This window comes from Maylandia zebra, linkage group LG7 (genome assembly GCF_041146795.1).
Source record: "Maylandia zebra isolate NMK-2024a linkage group LG7, Mzebra_GT3a, whole genome shotgun sequence".
NCBI lineage: Eukaryota > Metazoa > Chordata > Actinopteri > Cichliformes > Cichlidae > Maylandia > Maylandia zebra.
The window spans coordinates 4,044,862-4,068,044 of NC_135173.1; the positions used below are offsets into that span (position 1 = coordinate 4,044,862).

General features: G+C 38.9%; 4 protein-coding genes across 5 annotated transcripts; 2 read left to right on the forward strand and 2 right to left on the reverse strand.

Moving 5' to 3' along the window:
* Positions 1-165: 165 nt before the first annotated feature.
* On the reverse strand, positions 166-4,196 carry rxylt1 (ribitol xylosyltransferase 1). Its single transcript, XM_004570770.5, has 6 exons — positions 3,874-4,196; positions 3,575-3,757; positions 3,308-3,410; positions 2,876-3,190; positions 2,604-2,774; positions 166-1,494 (listed from the first exon to the last, which is right to left on the reverse strand). Exons 1-6 carry the CDS (start codon positions 4,019-4,021, stop codon positions 1,092-1,094), a joined length of 1,323 nt encoding a protein of 440 aa, XP_004570827.1. The 5' UTR covers positions 4,022-4,196; the 3' UTR covers positions 166-1,091.
* Positions 4,197-4,320: 124 nt separating this feature from the next.
* LOC101485419 (cytochrome b-c1 complex subunit Rieske, mitochondrial) lies at positions 4,321-6,700 on the forward strand. Its single transcript, XM_004570771.2, has 2 exons — positions 4,321-4,529; positions 5,982-6,700. Exons 1-2 carry the CDS (start codon positions 4,418-4,420, stop codon positions 6,590-6,592), a joined length of 723 nt encoding a protein of 240 aa, XP_004570828.1. The 5' UTR covers positions 4,321-4,417; the 3' UTR covers positions 6,593-6,700.
* Positions 6,701-7,553: 853 nt separating this feature from the next.
* On the reverse strand, positions 7,554-9,891 carry zgc:112052 (protein C19orf12 homolog). Its single transcript, XM_004570772.2, has 3 exons — positions 9,775-9,891; positions 8,438-8,598; positions 7,554-8,280 (listed from the first exon to the last, which is right to left on the reverse strand). The coding sequence occupies exons 2-3, from the start codon at positions 8,595-8,597 to the stop codon at positions 8,015-8,017; spliced, it is 426 nt and encodes a 141-aa protein (XP_004570829.1). The 5' UTR covers position 8,598; positions 9,775-9,891; the 3' UTR covers positions 7,554-8,014.
* Positions 9,892-11,281: 1,390 nt separating this feature from the next.
* On the forward strand, positions 11,282-22,360 carry uri1 (URI1 prefoldin like chaperone). 2 transcript variants are annotated; one of them, XM_004570773.2, is made up of 11 exons: positions 11,282-11,671; positions 12,361-12,395; positions 17,841-17,919; positions 18,092-18,227; positions 19,329-19,420; positions 19,518-19,581; positions 19,742-19,937; positions 20,037-20,277; positions 20,363-20,514; positions 21,069-21,309; positions 21,639-22,360. In XM_004570773.2, the coding sequence occupies exons 1-11, from the start codon at positions 11,600-11,602 to the stop codon at positions 21,825-21,827; spliced, it is 1,497 nt and encodes a 498-aa protein (XP_004570830.2). In that variant the 5' UTR covers positions 11,282-11,599; the 3' UTR covers positions 21,828-22,360. The 2 variants fall into 2 exon arrangements, with proteins under 2 accessions (XP_004570830.2, XP_004570832.2); XM_004570775.4 differs by lacking the exon at positions 11,282-11,671 and adding an exon at positions 11,719-11,797.
* The last annotated feature ends 823 nt before the right edge of the window (positions 22,361-23,183 follow it).

Sequence of the window (23,183 nt, forward strand, 5' to 3'; positions counted from 1 at the left end):
GTCACATTATATTAGTTTTTCATTCAATATTTTCTTTCTAAATCAAAATAAAACGACATTTTTAGGTTTTTTTTTATTATTTACAGACATTGAGTGCTCTACAGGGTAGACTAAACGTGTGGCCGCACACCTGTGCACAGCTCTAGCTGAAATACAGCGAGAAACCTCATAATTCCTGGTAACGACCACGCATCAATATATTCTTAGCTAATATCGATCTGTGTCCTATACATCTCAAATACACTAGTTTGGTAGACATCCAGAAGTTTCTCCTTAGTTTTACGGCATGTTTCGTGTTTATTAGCTTATGTGAAAAGTAAGTTTCCCCACATATAAATTTTTTTTATCAACTTAAAAAAGCGTCTGCATTACATTTCACTGGAGATCATCGCATCCACTGACATTTAACTGGTCCACAGCGCCATCTGCAGGCACAATGAAAGCACAACCTCACATTTCTGTTCAGGACAATGCTCCATTTTATTTTACTGCACTGTCTTTAAAAAAAAAAGAAAAAGAAATCCCCACACACATGCAGCACAGAACTGAAATAAATATAAAACAGCTGATTTTTTTTTTTTTTACCACAAAGCAAAACATTTCATCCCAACCACATCCATTTGCAAGCAGCTCACAAAGAGAAAAGATTTCAAAAGGATATCAGGGTGTTAAAAATGGTGCAAACACATTGCAATCTCTTCTACACATATTATTTAGTGTTTCCTAAAAATCACAATAAGAATTACTTAAAAACACATAAAACATACTTAAAGTAAATTAAGGGTTGTTTTTTTAAAATGCAAAGGCAGTTCATAATCCTCTATCTCTAAATTCCTGTACATTCCACAGTTGTAAACATTTAGATGATGAATATACTTAAATATCACGAGGCCCCTTTCTGACTAGTAATGGCAGCTTTACAACTTTACTACACACATAAATTATTTTTTTAATAACCTGCGCCAGAATATTGAAAAGAACATCACCACTTTCACTATGTCAGTAGTACATCACATTTCTCCACAAACCATAAAATAAATAAAATCAGTTTTAACTGTCAACCACCCTGTTGATATTTAGAAGCACCACAGTCAGCCGTTTTTGAAGAAGGTCTCTTCGATGACCTCGGTGAACCTTTCCTTCATCTGCTGACGAAAGCTGGAATACCACTCCAGCAGCCTCCTCCTCCTGTCCACCCTCTGCTCCTGTGTCATCCCTCTCTCCCTCTGCAAGATGGCTGGGAGCTCCTTCCAGTCGCTGATGAAGATGAAGGGCGCCCCTGCAGCTTTTAGGAGTCGTAGCGGGGAGCTGGGCCCTGCTGCACAGCTCCCAGGTGTCATCACATCTTCCACCACGGGGACGGAGCCATAAGAGCAGGCCTCGTAGATGCGGTAAGACTCTGTGTTGATCCCAACTGGGCAGAGAGTGAGCTCGCTTTGGGCCAGAGCTGTCTGATAGCGTCTCAGACTGTCTGCTGTCTCCTGAGGGAGCCACCTGTGGCAGGTAAGAAGGGGAGATATTTCAGTCAACAGTTTAAGCTACCCCTATAAACACAGAAATATACTATAATATTGTTCCATGTAATTTACATTTAGAACTCAAAGCTGTCTCACCTCAGCTCCATTTATTATTAAACAAGTCAGAAAAGTAAACTTAAATGAAGTGTTTCTTGGTACAAAATTGCCATAACCTAAATATAAGTGGAAAACTGAGCACGTGTCATAATTATCTATGCCTATATAATTAGGGCTTGATTATCTTAAAGGCTTAATTTTATTATTTACTTTCTTTATTTAAAAATGTATCTGAAAGCCTTAGCTGTTCACAGTAAAACCAGGGAACAAGTGTTTGTGTTGATGTGGCAGCGTTCAATGATTTAGCACATCAGTTTTTCTTGATATTAAAAGATTTAAACCAGCAATGGGATTTTCTTAGACGAATGGCTTAGATGAATTATCTGTAGGGGTACACACTGAATAAATCAATCATAACATAAATATTGCTAACATTAAAAATTAACAATTAAATTCTTTATCAGCCTTTAAATTAGCATTTATCTTGCCAGTTGTTTGATCTTCGCTACTGCGTAGATTACTGATGAACCGCACTGCACTGAAATGGACTTAAATGGCAGTGAAGACTTATTGCAGTTATTCTCCTTGACATTCCTTAGCATAATCCTCTTTCTTATTCATTTTTCTTTTTCTTTAAGGAGATTTTGGTCAGATTCAGTTGATTTGCCCTATATTTTGCCCACATGTGGATTAAAAGCTTAGGCCTCTGTGATGTCTAATTTTAACCAAAGTCGTTTGGTTCCCTAAAACTTAAATAAGTTTTGGATTTCACTATGCAAGACTAATAATTTGAAACCGCTTGACCATGAAGCTTACTGTAGACATTAATAGTTTCACAAAGATACACTAGGACGGCCTTAGTGGCAAGATGTTCTTTATACCATTCTAAATATCTCAACTTTTTGTCCTCTTGTTATAGCTGTGTTATAGCACAGTCAGCCAAAGTAAAAATAATCCAGCCAATAAAAAAACTAAAAGATTTTATTCTTTCAGATAAGGCAATGAAACAGGTAATAAATAGTGACTTACTTTTCCCTCCCAGTGGTGATGCAATCCTTTTCCAGGCCAGACTGTGTCAGAATATGCATGAGTGTTTCTCTGGAAGAATTTTTGTAAACAGTTCCTAAGAAATTGCAGAGGTATGGCCGGTTGGAGGTAATTAACTGGGCATTAGGCCTGATCATTGGAAACTGTCTGTATCTGTACAGAGACAAAATCGTGGCATTATATTAGACAGCGTTACTAATTCAAAGAGGAAACATGACACATACACACAAATTAGACAATAAGCGAGGACATACGTAGCAACACCAAGAGGCCACTGAAAGACATCCTTGTCATTGACCCAGGGGCTATCATACACTACAAACAGGAGGTCCACAAAGCCACCATTTCTCTTCAGATGTGGGCTGATCCAGTTGTTGTTGCAGTGCTCATTGCCCAGCAGAACCACAGCAACGTGAGACACTGTATTGGACTGAACCAGAGTTTGGACGTGCTCCAGCCACCGTGTGGAGTAAGTGACTTTTTGCTTTTCGCGGCCATTGAGAACCAAAACCAGACTATTCATGTCCAGAGGCACATGACCCTGCACCACTGCAGGACCTGTGTAGAAACTAGAGACAGAGTGATTTACTAGGATGGGGTCACATTTTTTTCAGTAAATATGTAATTAAGGCTCAAGTGCAAACTATATGTTTGTGCTTTTAAACTTTCTATCTCTGATCTGTTACCTGAAATCAATCTTCCCTGACTGCAGCTCCCCCTCTCTCCATTGTGCTACCTTGTCAGTGGGGTTGAGGGGGCCCTCTAAAACATGTTCCCAAAGGTAAAGCCCTGTAAAGAAAATAGATAGACGAATGACGGTTATTCTGTAGGCCTCCAGATATTAGATAAAATATATGTAAAACCATAATATCTTGCCACAGAGCAAATTCTTTCCATTTTTAGATGACATCAAAACCTCCTTTCAGGCTGTGACACATTAGATCATGACCTACCTATTGCAGCTTTCCCCCATATCTGGACCTTGTATCTTTTGGGTTTGTTCTTGTCAATTTTACCCAGGTACTGTTTGAAGGCCTCTCTCTTTTTGTTCAAAGCAGAGTTGTACTCCACCTGTTCATCCTCCCACGGATTCCACTCATCAGCAACGTATGGAGCACCGCCATCCCTTACACCACCTACAAACCCAACACACCGTTATCTATTCAATTTTCTTTCCACGCGAAATTAAATAAATATAATTTTTAATTATCGGCTCCTGTTTTTAGGCGGCCCTCCTGCTCCGTGAAATTACCCGATTGTGCTCCCGTCTCTTTCTTCACCACCCTGTGAACGCGGGATAGTACTTTGGTGCTGAAGAAAACATTATACGCAGCATAGAGTGAAAACGCTACATATGCAAAAATAAGGAGAAGGAACAGCTTTCTTTTTGGTATTTTCATTGTTCTCCCCTTTTTTTGTCAGGTTACCATGGTGTATGTAGCTCCGTTTCTGTTGCAAGGACCCTTGTTTACATCACAAGGACCCTTGGATTTAGCTGACGGAGAAAAATGCCTGTACTAAAACATTTGTGTTTAGTTTGTAGGCTTTAGGGTCAAATTATCGTAACGTGTTAAAACCGACATTAAGTTGAAGAAGTCAGACAATATTTAATAACGATTTTTTTTTGTAGAGGAGAAAAAGAAAGACAGTTAGGTTAATGCGGAACTTTAAAAAGAGTTCGGAGACAGTTTCCGGTACAGAAGATTAGAGTGATACACACAAGTTACGTACCGGAGATTGTACACGCAAGGTCGTGTCCCCAACTGTGGGGTTGAGAAATCTTATCTTGGGCGAAAATGATGTCCATAACTGCTCGTCCCGGGGCTTTTCCCCCGTTTCTCCAGACAACAAAGCATGCACTAAAAACTTTGATGTCTCCGGGAGCCAAAGAAGTGGCCGTTGTTGCTGGTAAGGCCCAGTGACGAGCGTTATTAATGTTAGCCGGGGTTGCTAATGAGCCGCATGAGGATAAAAGGATAAAAAAAAAAAACGCAGTACCGGCGTCTTAATTATTCTATAACATCTTAATGCTGTAAAATGTGAAACCTATTTTCGGAGGCTTCTTGAAAACTAATCGTAAACAACTTGCGATGGCTAGCAGGACGTTGGAAGGGTAATGGGCAATCTTTGACCTGACTGACAAATAGGACCCGAATAACAGCGTAGTGGAATAAGGAAAGATGACAATAGAAGGATCTAAAGAAATATAATATATATTTAAAGAATTCCATTTGCATGGAGGTGGTTACATAAAAGACATTTTTTTAAGCCTCATATTTGCACAGTTTCCAATTTGATAAATATGAACAATGGTGCCTCGGTTTTGTAGCAAAATGTGTTTATTTTCGTTGTTTTGTCAAAATATGAAGATGTCAGCCTAGATTTCTATTATTTATTCTAGAAAGACCGAACAACCTGATGTTGTATAATTATCAGATTATCATATAATTCTAAATAAATGTTTCAAGCAGCTGTAGAGTCACAGTAATTGATTTTTTTTTTCCTGTTTGGCCTTTCACCATGTCAGATTTTCACTAGAATGTTATCATAGCTTCAAGAATTTACAATTGTTTAGAATATTATGTGCATTATGAACATGAGGCTTACATTTTTAGTGTCACCACTTTTTTTTTATACCTGTGTATCAGTTGACCTAATTTGAAATTCCTTTTTCATTTCACTTCCATTTTATATGTATTGCATGCATTCATATTGAAAGGAGCAGACCCTACAATATTAAAGGGAAAACCCCAACAATGAGACATGAGACAACAATCAGTATGTAAAGCATTTAGGCAAAAAAAAAAAAAAAACAACTCAATGTAACATTAAGAAAATGGAAGAACCAGGCTCAGTGAGCAACAACTACCCACTACAAAAAAGGAGAACACAAGGAGACGGCATAAAACACAGACTGTAAGACTGAAGTGATGAAGAAGTGCTCAGTGCAACATTGCCAGTCCACCAGCATGCTGAGTCTTTGAAGGCAAAACTAAGGGATGGTTTCACTTTTAGGGATCTTTAAGAACAACCATATAAAGAATTACAGTAGGTAGGTTAGTCTCAAAGTACCAAATGGCTGCAAAATTAGGACGTGTGGAATTTACAGCATGAGCTCAAAAAGTAGAAATTTAAAGATTTATTTTTGCCAAACCAAAGTCATTCAGTTTTTAGGGTCATTTGAATGCACCAGAAGTTATTGTCATTACAGTCAAATATGAATTAAGCCTCAAATTAAACAACACTTTTCTGAGTTGTTGAGTTTTTGACAGAAAATGATTATTTTGTGAGATGTTGTATAGTTTACTATCTGTTTATTTATCTCCTGCCTGTGTCTTTGAAACGTATTTGTCGCTTCAGCTCCTGGAGGAGTCCGCCTTGCACACACAGACATCAAGATTCCAGACTTTTCAGACTACCGTCGGCCTGAGGTTATGGACCCCAACAAGTCCTCCCAAGAGAGCAGTGAGGCAAGAAGGGCATTCTCTTACTTGTTCACTGGCGCTACCACTGTGGTGGGAGTTTATGCAGCCAAGACAGTCGTCACCCAGTTCATCTCCTCCATGAGCGCATCTGCTGATGTCCTGGCCTTATCCAAGATAGAGGTCAAGCTGAGCGATATCCCAGAAGGCAAAAACATGACCTTCAAGTGGAGAGGAAAACCCTTGTTTGTCCGTCACCGTACAGAGAAGGAAATCGCCACAGAGCAGGCAGTGAATCTTGCAGAGCTGCGTGATCCCGAGCATGACAAGGATAGAGTGACCAACCCCAAGTGGGTCATCGTTCTTGGTGTGTGCACCCATCTGGGTTGTGTGCCCATCGCTAATGCCGGAGAGTACGGAGGCTACTACTGTCCCTGCCATGGCTCTCACTATGATGCTTCAGGAAGAATCCGGAAGGGACCCGCTCCCCTTAACCTAGAGGTTCCCTACTATGAATTCCCAGATGATGAAACGGTGGTGGTGGGATAAATACAGGAGCTTTGCCTCGGTTCCTCTCTGTAATATGTATTTTCTGATGGCTCCCTGAGAGAATTGGGGTTGTGTATTTACTAATAAAGAATATTATATCCAACTCTATTATTGAAATCATGAAAAATTATTTTCAATTTTAACTGGGTTATTTTTTCAGTTCATTATGTTGATATCATAAATCAATTACACATTAATACTGAATCTTAAAAAGAACTTAATCTACTTACACAAACAATTTTTCACCACTTTATTATTGGGCCAGTGACACAACAGTAGAAAAGCAAAGACAAATAGACCAGAAGAAAGTTTTTATCAGAAATTACTAAAGCAGGAATGAAACCATGTAAAATACAGAACCAAAACACCCACAACAGGTGCATAAAACTATATTTAAAAATGCATATGCTTAAAAAATAACTTGATTCATTAGTGTGAATTTTAACCTGTACATACATTTAATTATCTGACAGCCAAATCTCTTATTAACGATGTCTGGAGAGACTTTCTTAAAGGCGATTCTTCATTCACGCTGATAAAGGGTTAATGGAGAAGGTGTATGTCTATAAAATAGAGCAGAATCAAAATAAAATGGAAGTTAAATGGACATCTTTTTTGAACCACTACTCCACATGCTATATGCACATATTCACACATTCTATAGTCTATGTGTCTTATGCCTTTGGGCACTTTCACGTGAATAATAAGCACGCACACACTCTCACAAATGCTCTGGATGCACTAAGAGAAGCTTAGGGTTCAGTATCTTGCCCAAAGATCCCTCAACATACAGACTGGATGAGTCAGGATAAAATCACAGACCTTCAGATGACTAGAATCCTATGCCAACCCCAGCACGCTAGCTTAAGTGTGTTAGTACTAAGTTTAATAAAAGACAGATCTACAATGTTAATGCCCAGATGGATTCAATGCCAAGGAATAAAGACTGCTATGCCAAATGCCAAGTCCACACTGGTTTTATTTTTTATTCAAAGTGTACAATATGCTGTATACAGTTGCTGGCAAATCTGCTAAAATGTAAAAAGGCTGGTAATTGATGTAATTATATCAAATCTTTATATTACACAGCAGAATTTTGGCTTAGTTCACAATCCTTTTTATGTAAATAAGATAGTAGACTGGACAACATCACAACTCCATCAAACCTAAAATTCACTATGACTTAAAGCCAGACTTGATGATCGGTGCAGTTAAAGACAGAATAAATGGTACAATAAATAAGTAATAATTGCACTTATCAAAATAAATTACCCAGCCATACAGCTGTTTTCATCAACATATGTAACATTTATATCATACAGAATTTAATTAGGAGTCTTTTAAGTGTCAAAAAGTAGTTCACACTCATCAGAGAACATCCTCCTCTGCATTTAGGCTTCTGTGTCACAATATTGAAAGTGACTAATCAACATAGTGCACTTCTGCCTGGAGCTCCTTGGTGATGTATCCAAGAAGAGCAGCCGTAAGCTGCTGCTTCAGAGTTGCATTGCCCATGACTAGAGCAATCAGCTGAGCCAAATCAGTCCACTCAATGTCTCCCAGGATTTCCATGAGATTCTCATAAAGCTTCTGCTTTTCCTGAGGGCTGAGCTCCATTATGATCTGTGGAAGTGGTTTGAATTGACCACTGGTCAGCCAGCAGCCCAGAAGGCCTCCAGCAGCCCCTCCTACAGAAGATCAAAATTTCAAACTTTTGAGATAAACCAATAATGCTGATCACTCCAAAATAAACAGCTTAATTCCAATACATCAGCATTTATGATGAATCTATATGATTAGAAATGGTTCCTAAAGATAGAGGAACTGTTGCATTGTTCCACTCACCTACAGCTATGCCAAGAGGACCTCCAACCAATCCTCCAGCAAAGGCCAGCGCCCCAGCTGCTGCTGCTCCTTTCCCAGAACCTTTTACTGTGGTCTTAACTTGCTGATTGGTGGACAACTCACAACACAGCTTCATAACATCATCGATTCGTGGAGACATCCTGTGGATTAGATTTGCGATTCATAAAACAATTGCACAATTTAGACATTTTTGTTCAACATTTCAGCAACACAGGCCCATAAAAGTTGAAAGGATTTGAAATTGTGTTTTTATTTAGAATTGTTCCCTCATAATTTATTAAATACTTTCAGTTTCACAAGATTGGGTACAGCAGCAGCATTGCCAACATTTCAGCAGGTTATAATTGAAAAATAACTTCAAAATTAAATAAATGAACAAAATACCAACACAGCTTAGCTCATCTTAAATTCCACACATTACTTGCTAAACTTTAACAATAAAACATTTAACATTTTAAAAAGCTAAAATAAGAAACTTCAGACGTAATTAAATCAGTTCTCAATGAAAAAATAACATTAAGCTTAAAAATAAAACAGAACAAAGTTAAAGGTAAATATGAGACAATGAGTAGAAGTGATATAAATAGGTTAAAAAAAATCAATGACCGGTATCTCGAAAAGCTAGGTCACAAAGGTCTTTGTTTTTAAAATGCTTTGCCTTTGTGTACACTCCAGATAGGTATGCTGACGTAAACGGTCATACTTTTACCGAGCATGCGCCCTCAGATTGACTCGTGAACCCATCATTTTTATTTCACTGTTAATAAGAGTCTGACACTTTTACTAAAATCAAAAAAAATCTACTGTCAGTTATTGTACGCGCTGATTTGTATAATTATATACAGAGTGATTTTAATTACAGTTAAATTCAGACTCTCGTCACAATAAATGGTTAAATAAACCATAATTACACATTGAAGTTTAGGAATAATAAAGTCATTAACAACTCAAACGGACTATTTGGGCTGTTGATAAGTAATACATTTTGGTGAGTGTTCTTGTGTTATGAGACTTCTGGCTTAATGCAAGTTAAACTGATAGTATTATCTATCCACACAGCCGCAATTTAATCACCGTGAGCCCTTATCTCACTTCAACTGATGCTGAATTTGGCGACCTTTACTAAAACAGTTTTTGAAAAAAACAAACAATTAACATTATGAATATTCTTCCCGCATGCTTTCGTATTGTTAAGGCGATCAAGCAATCAAAAGCTTCATAACAGACTGCGCAGCTCTGTCATTTCTGCAAAACTCTGTCAATTCAAATTAAAGCCATAGCTGCTTCACCATCCACAGTAAACGCTTGGCACATACCTTGCTGTCTATTCAAATCCTTATCGACATTTACTGGTCCTGTTTTTACTATGTCATTCTCATTATTTGCTGAGCTCGGCCGGGCTCCGCATGCGCCTCATGATATATGAAGCTTGCTGTATGACTCTTGCCGCAATGCCTGATGGGAATGCGCTGGGAAGTTGCATTCAAGTCCAAAAACTACAAACGTGTAAACCACATTTAGCCGAATTAAAATAGAGTGTTGAGCCTAAATTCCAATACAAGTTTCAGCAATGTATAATATTTTTAGACTAGCCTAAATTAGTATTGTTATATTTTTCTTACAAATTGTACATTTTAACAGCGTGTGAGTTTATAAATATAGCATATATGGCATCAAGCCATTATAACGTATTCTTAACTTAAATACGTTAAAATATCATTGGACAGTTGAAAATAGTCTTTGATTTTCAGGCCAAATAATCTGTGTTCACTGTGCTTTAAAGGATAAACTCTGAATTATTAGCCGTTCTTTTTTTTTTATAGCTTGTGTACACATTGTTTATAACTGGTGTTTCTCATATTTCCAACAGCAATTAAAAGCAACAAAAACAGACTATTTAATTCCTGCCACACAGGAAGGTTGGGAGCTTGGGGATAAATCATATTGTTGTTATCATATTAAATCAAACTCATTCAACTGCCGTGTTTGATTCGGTCGTTACTTCTAATACTTTTATAGGCTTTTATGTGATGTGTGTTTAAATATTATATGTAAATTTTCGTGCAGCATCGGGAAGGTGAACATGGGGAGGTTTGCACCTGCTGCCAGTTAAATAGTGCCTGAATGTGCAAATCTGTTGTGCTTGTCACTGTTTTTATATGCAGGTGGAACAACATCACCTCGCTTTAGATTGTTTACATCTGTGCAGACGTTCATATTTACCCAGAGTACACTGGGAGGAAGAACTGCATCAAGCTCGCTTCATTTGAAACCAAAACGGAAAATGCAATGTTTGACATTTAAAATAAAAGCATTAAATGAGAAAGGAAAGAGATGCATTAAATGCTAAAACTTTTGAAGTTCTCGATGAGTCATGGTAAAAATAAAGTACACACTTTTTAAATGTAATCATTTGTAGTCACAGGATGTGTGCGCCTCGCAATTATTAAGACTACCGAACTCAAGGTGTTGCAGTGGCCCAGTCGACCTCCATATCTTAGCCTTCCATACGCAAGCTGAATTACTTGTGTGAATCCAACACGGACTGATTTTTTAGCCTTACGAAAAACTTGCTGATGTGAAACTAGAGGATGGGCTTGAGAGTAGAAAGAAGCCACGACAAGGTGTGCACTTTGTTGTGACTGTAATTTTACCAGATTTATTCCTATTCACTTAGGTCCACCAAAAGTATAATTGTTTTTAGTTTTTTTTTTCTTTAATTTTACGTTTTGTATTTGTTGCTGTTGTTGTTGTTGTTAATGCTAAACCAAGTATACAACCGAAGTCTTTTATTTTGAAAGCTCAGACCGGGACCACCCTGGAATAGCGGTTGAGTTCTTGGAGTTGGACGGAGGTGCATGGCGCAGCGAGAGTGACAAGGAGTATTGGCTAATCTTCGGATATTCAGACTGTGGATATTTTTGGAAATCATGCAGAAATTCTGAAATGAGAGTGTGAGATGATATCACTTCCGAAAGTGTGGATAACTATCACTGACCCATTGATGAATACGAGCAGAACGGGTCTCAGGAATAGCTGCTGCTGCATTCATAAACACTTCTTTAGAACTCACAACAGCCCTTGAGCTTTGTTTTGGGGTCACGAAACACCAGAAATTTATTTTGTGCAAGTGGGTTGGCAATGGCTGAAAAGGGTCAAGTGGATATAGAACACCTCGGCGGAGTTATCAGGCTCCGAGAGGAGCACGAAAAGGTAATATCACCAGTTGTCGCGAAACATTTTGCTGGCTAGTATGCAACGTTAGCCAAGCCACCGTCAGTCACTGGCCACATGGTGCATCGGGGAAGGTCTTGGAGCCACTTGCTGGGACTTGCTGAAGTACCTTTTACTGCAGATACACACATCTGTGCCATTATTGTTTCACAGGTTACACAAAGAGCGTTTGTTGTTTTGACTTTCAGTTTTCGAGAAGCTTCCTCCTTCTGCGCTCACATGTTCAAGTTTAAATGTTGTAGGAGGGCGTGCTCAGCTAGGTTCGTTTCTTGGCATTAAAAAAAAAAAAAGAATTTTATACCAGTGCTGTTTGCTTCTTTACTTTGGGAAGTAAATTTCACCTAGATACAAAACCACTGTGTTTTTATTTCATTTTTTTTGCTTCATTTTTAAATTATTAATTTTGTGTTTGTCTCGTCCTACTTCCTCGGAGTTGCTGACCTACTTCCCTGTGTGTGATGATTGTCAAACTATTATTACATATAAATTCGTGCCTCTGGGCAGTTGTGTCTGCAGCCGGGGTAAAGTAAAAGCCTCGGTGAAATGAATGTTTTATCACAGATGATTTAAATGTTTTTTAAAAAAATTTAAATTTTCCACCTGGAGACTGTGTAAGTTGCGTAGATTTATCAGCTTGATTCTTACTAAAATTATTTGTCCTGAAACAGGTGGTGAAAGACTGTGAAAGTCGGATTCAACACTGGTAAGCATGAAAGCACCAATGAACTTGAGCACAAAGTTGGTTGTTTTTAAAATATGCTTGCATTAACTGAGTACACTGTGCAGGTTCTTCATGTTCTAATATTCCTTCAGTGTAGTTTTGAAGTTTACTATATCAGGTTTAGACCTCCCCATTTTTTTTTTTTGCCCTATTTTGCACAAACATGCTGTTATAACCAAAAATAGATTCTTTTAGGGTCATCAATACTTTCTAAATTGACAGAAAACGTCAGTTGCTTATCAAGTTTGTGCACACCCACACAGTGATATTCTTTTATTTCCTAATGAAGTGTTTGACCTTTGCTCAGGTTCCAGCAGGCCCCATTTCACAGCACAGATTTTTGACTTTTTATTGTAGGTGTTACTGTTAGTGTTGTCAACAGCCCTGGAGTATTTAACAATAAACAGTGCCTGTGATGCAAAACAGCAGGTTAGTGACATGGAAACACCTTAACAGAATTGGGTTAATAAAAAGAATGACTGAAGTATTATCAGAGAAGTAACATGTCAGGGAGGGTGGCTCCATCTCATTTCTCTTACTTAATACTCATCAATCCTTGCTTGCTATGACCTGTGGGTCTACAAGGACAGACTTCACTCTGATGTGAAATCAACAAGTTTAGATTTATTTGTTTAGCACAAATTGTGTTGCAACAGTAGGGCTGCACGATTTTGCATAAAATGAGAATCACGATTTTTTTGGCTTAGAATTGAGATCACGATTTTCTTTTCCAGTATAAATATTTATTGCACTTATTAACTGCACATCAACTTCGTAACAGTTGAGACTGAACATAAAAACAATAAATAAACATAAAAACAACAAATGTCTCACGTTTTGTTGTTGCCGCAAAATGTTGTACTGCTTGAAATTCCGTCTCCACCGTTGCTCGACACTGCGTGTATAGAGCAGGTAGTGCAACAATAGAAAAATAACACAGCACTGTGTAGCGTTTGTCTAGGGCAGGGGTGTCAAACTCAAATACACAGTGGGCCAAAATTCACAACTGGAACAAAGTCGCGGGCTAACGTTAATATTTATTGAAATATATTTATTCCTCCAGATATAAGAATGAATCTTTTCTTATGGACTCAAACACGTTTTGCTGAAAAACTGAATATGGAACAAGCAAAGCTTAATACTAAACAATATATATATTAGCTGTATAATACCAGTAGGCCAGCTCTGATAGTAATTTGGTATGGCTTCGCGGGCCAAATGTAAGTAGGCTGCGGGCCAAATTTGGCCCGCGGGCCAGAGTTTGACACCTATGGTCTAGGGTGTTGATCATTTTCCTAAATCCCTCGTTTTGCACAGTGTTGATGGGAGCCAGGTGATAAGTAATAGCCGCTAATTTCTTTGTGCCTGCGGGAGGTCGACGGGTATAGGGAAGCGCTGTGTAAGGTTCCCGTTATTGGTGTTTGGGTGGTTGACCGGGACGGATTTTCTCCTGTCACTTTCTCGTCATCCCTGACGTGCTAATTTTAGCATCACACGGCACAGCTTCTGTATCACGTGGTATAAGGCTCCGCCCTTGTCATTTGTTGAGCAGGAAGAGTGAGCGCTTGTTTTCATGCAGAGTACGTCCCGGATCAAAATGCGGTACAATCGTCGTCGTCTTTTTTTTTTTTTTTTTTATCGTTGTCATTTGGAAATGAGATCACACATAAGTATGAATCGAGATCGCGATTTTCTAACGATTAATCGTGCAGACCTGTGCAACGGCACAGCTGATTAAAAGAAAACTGGCTTATTTTATTGAATGTGCACATGCAAGTAGTTTACAAAAGGGAAACATGCAGAGATGCTGTATATGGACAAAAATACTGGGCCACTTACACATTACACTACAGGAGCTGCTCAGCCATAGAAACCTGTGCCATGAAGCTCCGAACGCACAGCTTTTGTGCTGATCTTAATGCCAGAGGAGGTCTGTAGCTGCTGAGTCGGCAGAGTGATGACGACTTTTGTCTACTATGCGCTTCATTACTCAGTGTCCTCTCTCTGAAACTTTACATGGTCTGCCACTTTGGATCCCGAATGCTTTTACTCTAGTAGGAAAGACATTTATTGACAGTACCACGCTTGAATTCAGTGAAGTCTTTGGAAAGACCAGTTCTTTCACAAATGTTTGTAAATGCATGTTTAGGTGATGGATTGTAAGTACTTGAATTCAAAAATTTAAATGTGTGTCCCAGTATTTAAGTGTATATAGTACATTTCACATTGCAATTTGTCGTATTTGAGGAAGTTACTACTTTGTTTCAGTGGCAGTAGTCTGTTTTTGTGCCTTGTTATACTACAGGCATTTTAAGCAGACATAGATTAGCAGAGCTGCTAACAAAAAAAAGATGCTGAAAGTATTGCTGCATTTAAGAGAATTGACATGTGGTGTATGCACAGAGAGACATTAAGAGATAGTAGAGCTCTTAACAGACAGATAAAAACACCTGTGTGAGTGGACCATGACTGTGTAGGGGCTTCACTGCAGGGTAGATTTGCTACAGTAAGTGCATTTCCATTGATTCTAAGTAGGGGGTGTTAGCATCAGTGTTTTAAGTATTATTGATTAAAATAAGAAAAGTGCATGTAGGTTTTGTGTTATTACATTTATTTTGCATTATGTGTAAAATGAAAGAGTACTTATCAGTAAAAGGGCAATAAAACATTTTCTTTATAACAGATGTGTAAACATTGTCCTGTAAGTCTCGACAGACTCACACAGGTGATTTCATTTCCACTGACTAGAGCTTTTAAGACTATATGGAGTGTGATAAATATCTTCCTCATGCTCCTATTAGCATTCACGGACCTGACGTGAGATAAATCCCCTTTTTGTTATTATTGATACATTAATCCAGTCCAGTTACACACTATTCAGTGTAGTTTCTCTCACGTTTCTTTTACACAAGGGTCTGATTTGGCAGAATATTTGCCTATTCCCAAATTAAAAACAAAAAAAGTAAGTAAATTCAAAAGAAGAAGCATAAAAATATCGTAAAATATGCTGAGGCCACTGTATTGCACTGTGAATCTAAAGCTCCCCTCTCAATGTCTTTATTTATTTTTAAATTCACCACTGCTGAAAATACTCTTTCTATCCTTCCAACACAGTGAGTGAAGTGTGTGTGTGAGTGATCTAAAATAATAGACAGTGTACGAGAGAGGTGAAGAATAGAGTACAGACATGGTGGAGTGGATAGAGATGAGTGCCAGGGGTGATTTGACAAATGGATAGAAGAACGAGGGAAAGGGAAGGCTTACAAGATGGTAGTGAGACCTGCTATGATGTATGGTTTAGAGGTGTTGCTACTGATAAAAAGACAGGGGGTAGAGCTGGAGGTGACAGAGTTGAAGATGCTCAGATTTCTGTTGGGAGTGACCAATAGGGATAGAGATTAGGATGTTGGCAGGACAGCTTAGGAGACAAAGCTAGAGGTGTAAGGTTGAGATGGTTGGCTTTTTTAATCATAGCTACAATCTGTACACTACCATGGTGGTTTTTAAGTCAAGCGGTCAGTTGTTTTTATTTAATTGCTTAAGATTTGCAACCATTTTTATACACACTCCCCCATTTTCAGAGGCTTAAAACTATTTGCACAAACAAACATACTTGTAAATATAAGGATCTTTTTAAATACTTGAATTAAAAAATCCTTTCCAGTCAATGTCTGTCGAAGGACATCATAAAGTGCTGCTCGGTTTTCATGCAGCCACCTTCATTTGCTGCTGCTTGTTTGTTTTTTGGGGGTCTCTCCGCCCTCAGTTTTGTGTTCAGTTTGTGAAAAGCAGGATCTGCTGGGATGAGATCAGGTGACCGACTTGGTCACTGAAGAATATCCCATCTCTTTACTTTGATAAACTCTTGGGTTGCTTTTGCAGTTTGCTTTGGATCATTATCTGTTTGCAGTGTGAAGCACCTTCGGATCAGCATTTGGTTGAGTCTGAACAGAGAGTATAGCTCTGTACACTTCACAGTATGTACTTCTGTCAGTAGTGACATCATCAGTAAACACTCCTGGCCCAGTTTCACTGGCAGCCATATGTGCCCGTGCTATAACATTGTCTTCACCACGTTTGAGAGACGATGTCGTGTTCTTCAGCTCATGGGCTGTTTCTCTCCTCCTCCATACCTTTTGCTTTCTATCATTGTGGTAAAAGTTAATCGTGGTTTCATCGGTTCAGTTTTTTTTTTTTTTCCAAGAACTTGCAGGGGCTTTTACATGTTTTCTCTAACGTGTAATCTGACCTTTCTGCAGGCCAGATTACATAGGTTCATTTTGTTTGTTTCCCAAGAAGTAGATTCTGTTTTAAATCATTCATTCAAGTGACTTCTTTAGTCTCAGCTGACTGCAGGTTTCCCCACCCTTATAAACAGTACCTTTGAACAATAGGCTTTGAGGCCAGCTTCTTGATCATTGTTTGTTTGTTTTTTAACCATAACAATGGCCTTCATTCATCAACATCTCCTCCAGTAAACAGCTGCTAAATCCAAATTAAAAGCTTATAATCAACTAAAGATCTTTTATCTGTATTACTTGTCATGACATAAGGGAACAGGCTTCACCTGACAGTCAGTCTGCTTCTCAGTTAATCCAACTGCTTGGAAACCAACAACTTATGGATGTAACTGCATACAAAGTTCATAAATGTAAAATTCCTAAATCCTACTGAAAATGCATTACAAAAGCTACAAAAAAGTACTGTTGCCTCCATTGCTGTAGCTGTTTACTAATTGGATTTTAAAGTGCTCATTAAAAAGTTTGGTTTCAAACGTTTGATTGCAAGAGGAGAGTGTAAAGGAGAAAATACTCTTCCAACAGATGACTGGAGGGATTTATTACCCAGTATGAGGGGGCTGTTGGCAGCACTGTGCTTTCAAATGGGAATATAACACTTGCTGTAAAAGGCATTGGAAGCTGAGCCTGATTCAGTAGTTTATGTTGAGGATGTTGTCATAAAGCTTTGGTAGCTGTGGTCCATTTACAAAGTGGTCAAGTGATTTTTGCTGAGGGGATTTTTTGTTTCTGCTGTCTTTGTTGTATAAATATGATAAGAAATTTTAATTAGCTGGTCCTTTTTCTTCTTTCTTTCTTCCTTTCTTCCTTCCTTTCTTCCTTCCTTCCTTCCTTCCTTCCTCCCTTCCTTGGTCAGTTTCTCTTCCTATAATTCCTAAGGTTTTACAATGCCCAGCAAAAAATAAGTAATAAGAATAAGTAAATGAAAAAAACAGTGACATCTTGAGACTACTTTAGCTGCTATGCCACATTTGCCCTCCCCAAGTGGAAAACAGGCGCTCCCCCTTTACTCCATTGTTTGCTTCCCATTGTTTAAATTTTGACTTATCCCAAATATGACAAACACACCAAATTAGACAGGATGGCTTCAGAGAGCTGTGGTTTCATTGGAGAAACCTTTTGTTTGCAGGAAGAAGGTGTCGGGTGACTATGAAGCCCTGAATGACCGCCTCAAAACTCTGCCAGATCAACTGTCATATGACATCATGGTGAGTGATGACCTTGTTTAAAATACAGAGGAAAGGAGAGAATTCTAAAATACACAAAAGTTCACTCCTATATACGTTTTACTCCTTTATTTGCGTTTGCTCTACCTGTTTGATTTGACCTGTTTCCCTTTTCTTTTCTTTTTTCTTGCGCTCTGTTTTTCCACACGTGCAGGTACCATTTGGCCCTTTGGCCTTTATGCCCGGAAAGCTGGTACACACCAACGAGGTCACAGTGTTGCTGGGTGATAACTGGTTCACCAAGTGCTCTGCCAAGCAAGCTCAAAAAATTGTTGATCACAGGATGAAATGTGAGTATTTTCCTTAAACTGTGTTTTTTTCACTTCTCACTGAATACTTACCGCGTGACATTAACATAATCTGTTAGTGCTGCTTTTCATCCAGCAGAGGGCGCAAGTGCATCATATCAACATAGCTCGTCTGAACAGATCCTTGAAGGAAAAACTTTAAACCGTGTAACGATTCACCGCAGCAGTCATACGTATGCAAAGATGCTACAGCTGTTGGACGTTTGTCATAGCGGGTTGCCGACACATTCGACGCGCCTTTATTTCAATGTGCAGTGTTTGCAGGGCTCATGGACTGCGCAGCTTTTGCGTTCATTCAGGTCACCGCTGTCGCTGCTTAGGCTGTGAACCGTGGGATAACAGCTCCTACCTGTTCCTCTTTTCTGTGGTCAAATCGGGCCCTGTTACTGCAGCGGCTTTGTTCGATCTCACATCAGTTGTGTGCAGCTTTGCTTCCCTGTGTGTGTTAACCCCGCTGCTCATTTCTAGCTCTGAAAATCTCATATCAAGTCAAATGGGCCCAAGTAACGATCTCTGAAGTGAACATTATTAGAATGTTTAGTGAAGCAGAAATGTGCTGCCACAGCCCCATCCGCAGCGCCACCCCCAACCCCCCCCGCTCTCGTCCTCCCCCATCTCCTGACCCTGCCCACCCTGCTATTACAGAGCTAAGTGCTGTAATACAAACATAGCTAGCTGAAATGTGTCAGACAGCGGCTGAGTTGTCAGGCCTTCTGTGTTTGACCTTTCCTCACTTCCAGTTGATGCACTGACTGGAGGGGCTCCCGATTGCCATGGAAACAAGGGCCCTCTGCTGCTATTAGTGAAAGGGCTTAATTGTTGTGAAGATTTAATGATCCGGAGTAGTATTCAGGGCAGAAGATATTATCAACTGTTTGTGTCATCATTTTTCATTTTTTTTCTCTTCACAACTTGTTTAGGATTTTAACTCTTTACAAGCTGGTTGTCTTTTTCCTTTTTTTCTTTTTGAAGCGTTTCATTGAAATCTGCCTGCTGTCTCTGTGTCTTTTTTCGGCACATGTGGCTCTGTCAGTTTGCCCTCCTAAGTGCACAGTTTAATGAAAATGCATCTGCTGTCTACAGATGTGAAGAATGAACTAGATGGCCTGTCCAAGACGATAAAAAACTTTGAAGCCAGAGTTGGGTTTGCGAAGAATTTGGAAACCATCTCTGCTGTATGTTGCATTACCAACAAGTTGTCTCACACATAAGTTATTGTGCAAGTCATAAATGGGGGCAAAAACATTAACTGTAGTGTTCTTGTTCTTTTAGAGTAAAGGCGACTATGTTGACATCAGAGAGGAGGTTGGAAACAATGACTCTGTTGTCACCAAAGGTATCTTTGTCAGCCTTTCTTCTGACCTCATTTCACTTGTGCATCATGGCCGCAGAGAAAGCAGTGTAGCTTTTCACCTATTGCTTAATTCTACACCAGAATTAAATTCATATGTAGGCGTGAATAGTTTAAAGGTTTCTTTTTCTGTACGCTTTAACAGGAAAGCAAAGAATGGCTCACAAGCCAAACTCTAAGCCCAAGCAGGATGTGTTTTTTGATTTTAAAGAAGAGGATGAGGAGAATGAGGAAGAAAGCAGAGATAGTGGAAGCAGGAAATGCATTATGACTGAGGAGGAGCTATGGGCTAGATTGGATGAACTCGAGAAGCTGGAGGAGCTACAAGATGAGCAGGACAAGTATGTGAAGATACTTTTCTGTTTTTGTATGAGGATCAATAATCCTGCTCTTTCTTTGTTCTTTTTCAAAGTTAGATGTTTTGGTTTTTTCCCCTTCAGATTATCTGATAATGGAGACATGAATGGTGAGGACACATCATCCTCTTCCTCAGAAGAGGAGAAAGATGCAGATGCTGCGACTCCAGTAAATGGGCTGAGTTTGAAGCCAGGTTGGAGCGCGCTGCCTTCCAGCACAGCACCACTCAGACAGGACAGGAAAGAGGAAGAAGACTTTGAGGAGGAAGAGGAAGCCAACTGTTTGCCTACTATCTACTTTTCTCACACAGTCGAACCCAAGAAGGTTAGAGCAATGAATAAGTTAGAACATCTGTGAGTCTTCTGTGAGTTTTCTCTTCATCTTTCCATGTGTCTGCCTTTTGCATCAGGTGAGAATAAATACAGGCAAAAACACCACACTGAAGTTTAGCGAAAGGAAAGAGCAGAAGGAACACTCGAAGAGGAAAAAGAAAAATGGCCACAGCAATGGACATGCTCATCACGAACTTCACAAAATCACAACACCGGCAGACCTTTACAGGTAAAAATATTGCAGTTAGACTTAATGAACAAATGAATTTTGCATGTCTAAAACTGAAATGTGGCCATAAACAGATTCTGGTTTGAAGTATGGAAAAAAAATTGGCCACATTGTATTTTCAGTCCCATTACCACACGTGTATAAAATCAAGCAATACAAACCAGTGAAGAAATGGGTCACTCTAAAGCACTCACTGTTGAGTGCTGTAATAGGTTTGGGGAAATTTCTTCCCTCTCTTCCTGATCAGCTGCTAGTGGCATTACTGCAAAGTAGAAGCACTGAGGAGCTACACCAACTCAGTCACTGTTATCTCAATAACTGAATGCTGGCATTGAGAGCATATTCATAGTTGGCAACGCTGACTCAGTAACGATGGAGTTATAAACCTGCTTTTGCATTAACATCAGCAAAAATAACGTGTCCCAGGAACTTTTGAGCAACTTCTGTGGATGTAACATTTTGGTGGCCCAGTACTTTTTTTCATATACTTCATGTTTAGCTGCTTTGACTGGTGAAACTGGACTCTTACTTTTTTTTTTTTTTTTTTAAATCAGGTTGTTTGTAGATGTGAAAAATGGGGAACCCATACCTAGGAAGTCCATACTGAAGTCACGCAGTCGAGAGAACAGCGTGTGCAGCGACACAAGTGAGAGCAGCGCTGCAGACTTTGAAGAGCGCAGAATTATGGGACGCAGCTTCAGTCACGACGAAGCAACGCACAGCGACACCAGCGATGGCATCACAGAAGAGGACAGTCCCACAGCAGTGTTGCTGCAACCTCCCAGCAGATTTGAGGTGAAAGAGAGCTGAATGCTTCAAAGTATTCACCTCAGAGTAAATGTAACATTTAGAAAAGTTTCAGCATTGAGTTTGTTGTTTTTACACTCTTCGATTAAATGTATGGTCTGCATGATTCAAAGTTACTGCACTTGTGTTATTTCTTTTTAAGTAGTGTCCCGGCTTTAAGTTGGTTTAGTATTTGTTACCTGAACACGTTTCTTTGTATAGTTCTTAATCTCATTTTGGTGTGAAAGATTCTGCAATATATCCGAGCACAAATATATGAAAGTGTGACGCAACATCAGTTTCCTTACTGTTGTTTCTTTTTTATTTCTCTTTCTCAGGCTTTTTCAGGTACAGTTATAGAAAAGGATCCAATGCCCTCAGCTGTCCCTCATCTGACCATCTCTCCACCAGCTCTGCCAACAATACTGGAGAAGAAACAGGAGGAGGTGGCGCCTGATGTTGCCCCACCCCAGCAAGCCCCGAAGAGGGTGTCAAAGTTCAAAGCTGCCCGATTGCAGCAGAAGTGACTGTTAAGAGGCAAATATTCAGCTTTTACATGAACATCTTTTGTGAAGCCTTTGTTTCTCTCTGGTAACTGAACAAAAAACAAACCACATGCTCATTTCTTTGCACGCCTTTCATCCACTGATTTCTGTTTCTGTCTGTGAAGTAGAACACTTAACAAATCAGCCTTTGCGTAACACTGCTTTTTTACGGTTTAGTGCAGCCTCTTTTGCTTATCTGCTTTAAAAGACATTCTTCTTTTAGTCTTGTTTAAGACATTTGCAGTCTGTCATACGTTTACCTGTCTACTCTTCTGTTGATCTGTGATATCGCCAGGTTAACTCCGACTGTAGGCTTTGCCACATAAGATGAGTTGCCTTTTTTGTTTGTTTTCCCCTAGTATTGATTATTAAACAGAATCAGGTCTCGTTAGCTCTCATTTTACCCTGTCTTGACCTGTCCTACTGAATGTATGTATTCCTTTGTGACAAGCTTTATGTAAAACAGAAAAAATATTGATGGAAAGTAAAAGAAAAATAAATGATTTTGACTACAAGTCTTGATTTCTCTTTGTTCCATAAGAGAAAATAATTCTTACTCTCCTACACAAGGAGATGGATCTATATTTCATTTATGGTCTGCTGACAGGGCTTTATTGTGTTTCTCAATATCTTATACCAAAACGTTTTTCTCCAGTTGTTGTTGCACACAGCACAGTAATAATGGGTAATAATATTTTAGTTTTTTTTTTATTTTTTGCCTGATGCCTAGTGTAAATTGTTTCAGTCTTTAAATAGCTGTTACTAGACGCTGAGATAAGGCTTTTATGAATTATTGTTACTCTTAGTGAATTTCCTGTTATGCAGTGGAATTAGAAGAGCTAAGTAAAGCACCATCCGCCATCGAACTTTCTAAGGCAGCAATAATGCTTCATCAAATCTGGAAGTTAATTGAAAGCAAAATGGCTCCTCCTGTTAGTAAAAACTCAAGTCCTAAAGGAAGAGAAAGAATTCCCAAGACAAACAAATCGAGGATGTTTTGGGTGCAACACCAACATTTCACTGCTAAAGACCAGAAGCAAGTATTATTTACAGATCAAAGTCAGAAGTTCATGGTTGCATTAAATGTGCTTAGAAGGATAAACTGTAAAACCACTGCATGAATGTTGAGAAATATGCAGTTCAGAGAACAGTGAGTGAAACAGACGATTCAAAGAATAAAATATGAGACGTATTTTGCAAGTTGTTTCCTAAAACAAAATATTCATTCGTTGTATTTTATATTTTTTTATGTATTTTTTTTTTACATAAATGGCCTATTTGAAAAATAACTGCTTATAAATACATTATAATTTGTGCTCTTTTAAGTAACAATCACAT

Bases quoted from the DNA above. Each gene is read 5' to 3' on its own strand.
- zgc:112052 (XM_004570772.2), bottom strand. From the start codon at position 8,597: ATGTCTCCACGAATCGATGATGTTATGAAGCTGTGTTGTGAGTTGTCC. The intron at 8,281-8,437 runs GTGAGTGGAACA...GATCTTCTGTAG, and splicing joins TCCTCTTGGCATAGCTGTAG to GAGGGGCTGCTGGAGGCCTT.
- LOC101485419 (XM_004570771.2), top strand. From the start codon at position 4,418: ATGATGTCCATAACTGCTCGTCCCGGGGCTTTTCCCCCGTTTCTCCAG. The intron at 4,530-5,981 runs GTAAGGCCCAGT...TTGTCGCTTCAG, and splicing joins AGAAGTGGCCGTTGTTGCTG to CTCCTGGAGGAGTCCGCCTT.
- uri1 (XM_004570773.2), top strand. From the start codon at position 11,600: ATGGCTGAAAAGGGTCAAGTGGATATAGAACACCTCGGCGGAGTTATC. The intron at 17,920-18,091 runs GTGAGTGATGAC...CCACACGTGCAG, and splicing joins AACTGTCATATGACATCATG to GTACCATTTGGCCCTTTGGC. The intron at 20,515-21,068 runs GTAAAAATATTG...TTTTTAAATCAG, and splicing joins ACACCGGCAGACCTTTACAG to GTTGTTTGTAGATGTGAAAA.
- rxylt1 (XM_004570770.5), bottom strand. From the start codon at position 4,021: ATGAAAATACCAAAAAGAAAGCTGTTCCTTCTCCTTATTTTTGCATAT. The intron at 3,411-3,574 runs GTAGGTCATGAT...TTTTCTTTACAG, and splicing joins ATGGGGGAAAGCTGCAATAG to GGCTTTACCTTTGGGAACAT. The intron at 1,495-2,603 runs GTAAGTCACTAT...TACCTGCCACAG, and splicing joins ATCACCACTGGGAGGGAAAA to GTGGCTCCCTCAGGAGACAG.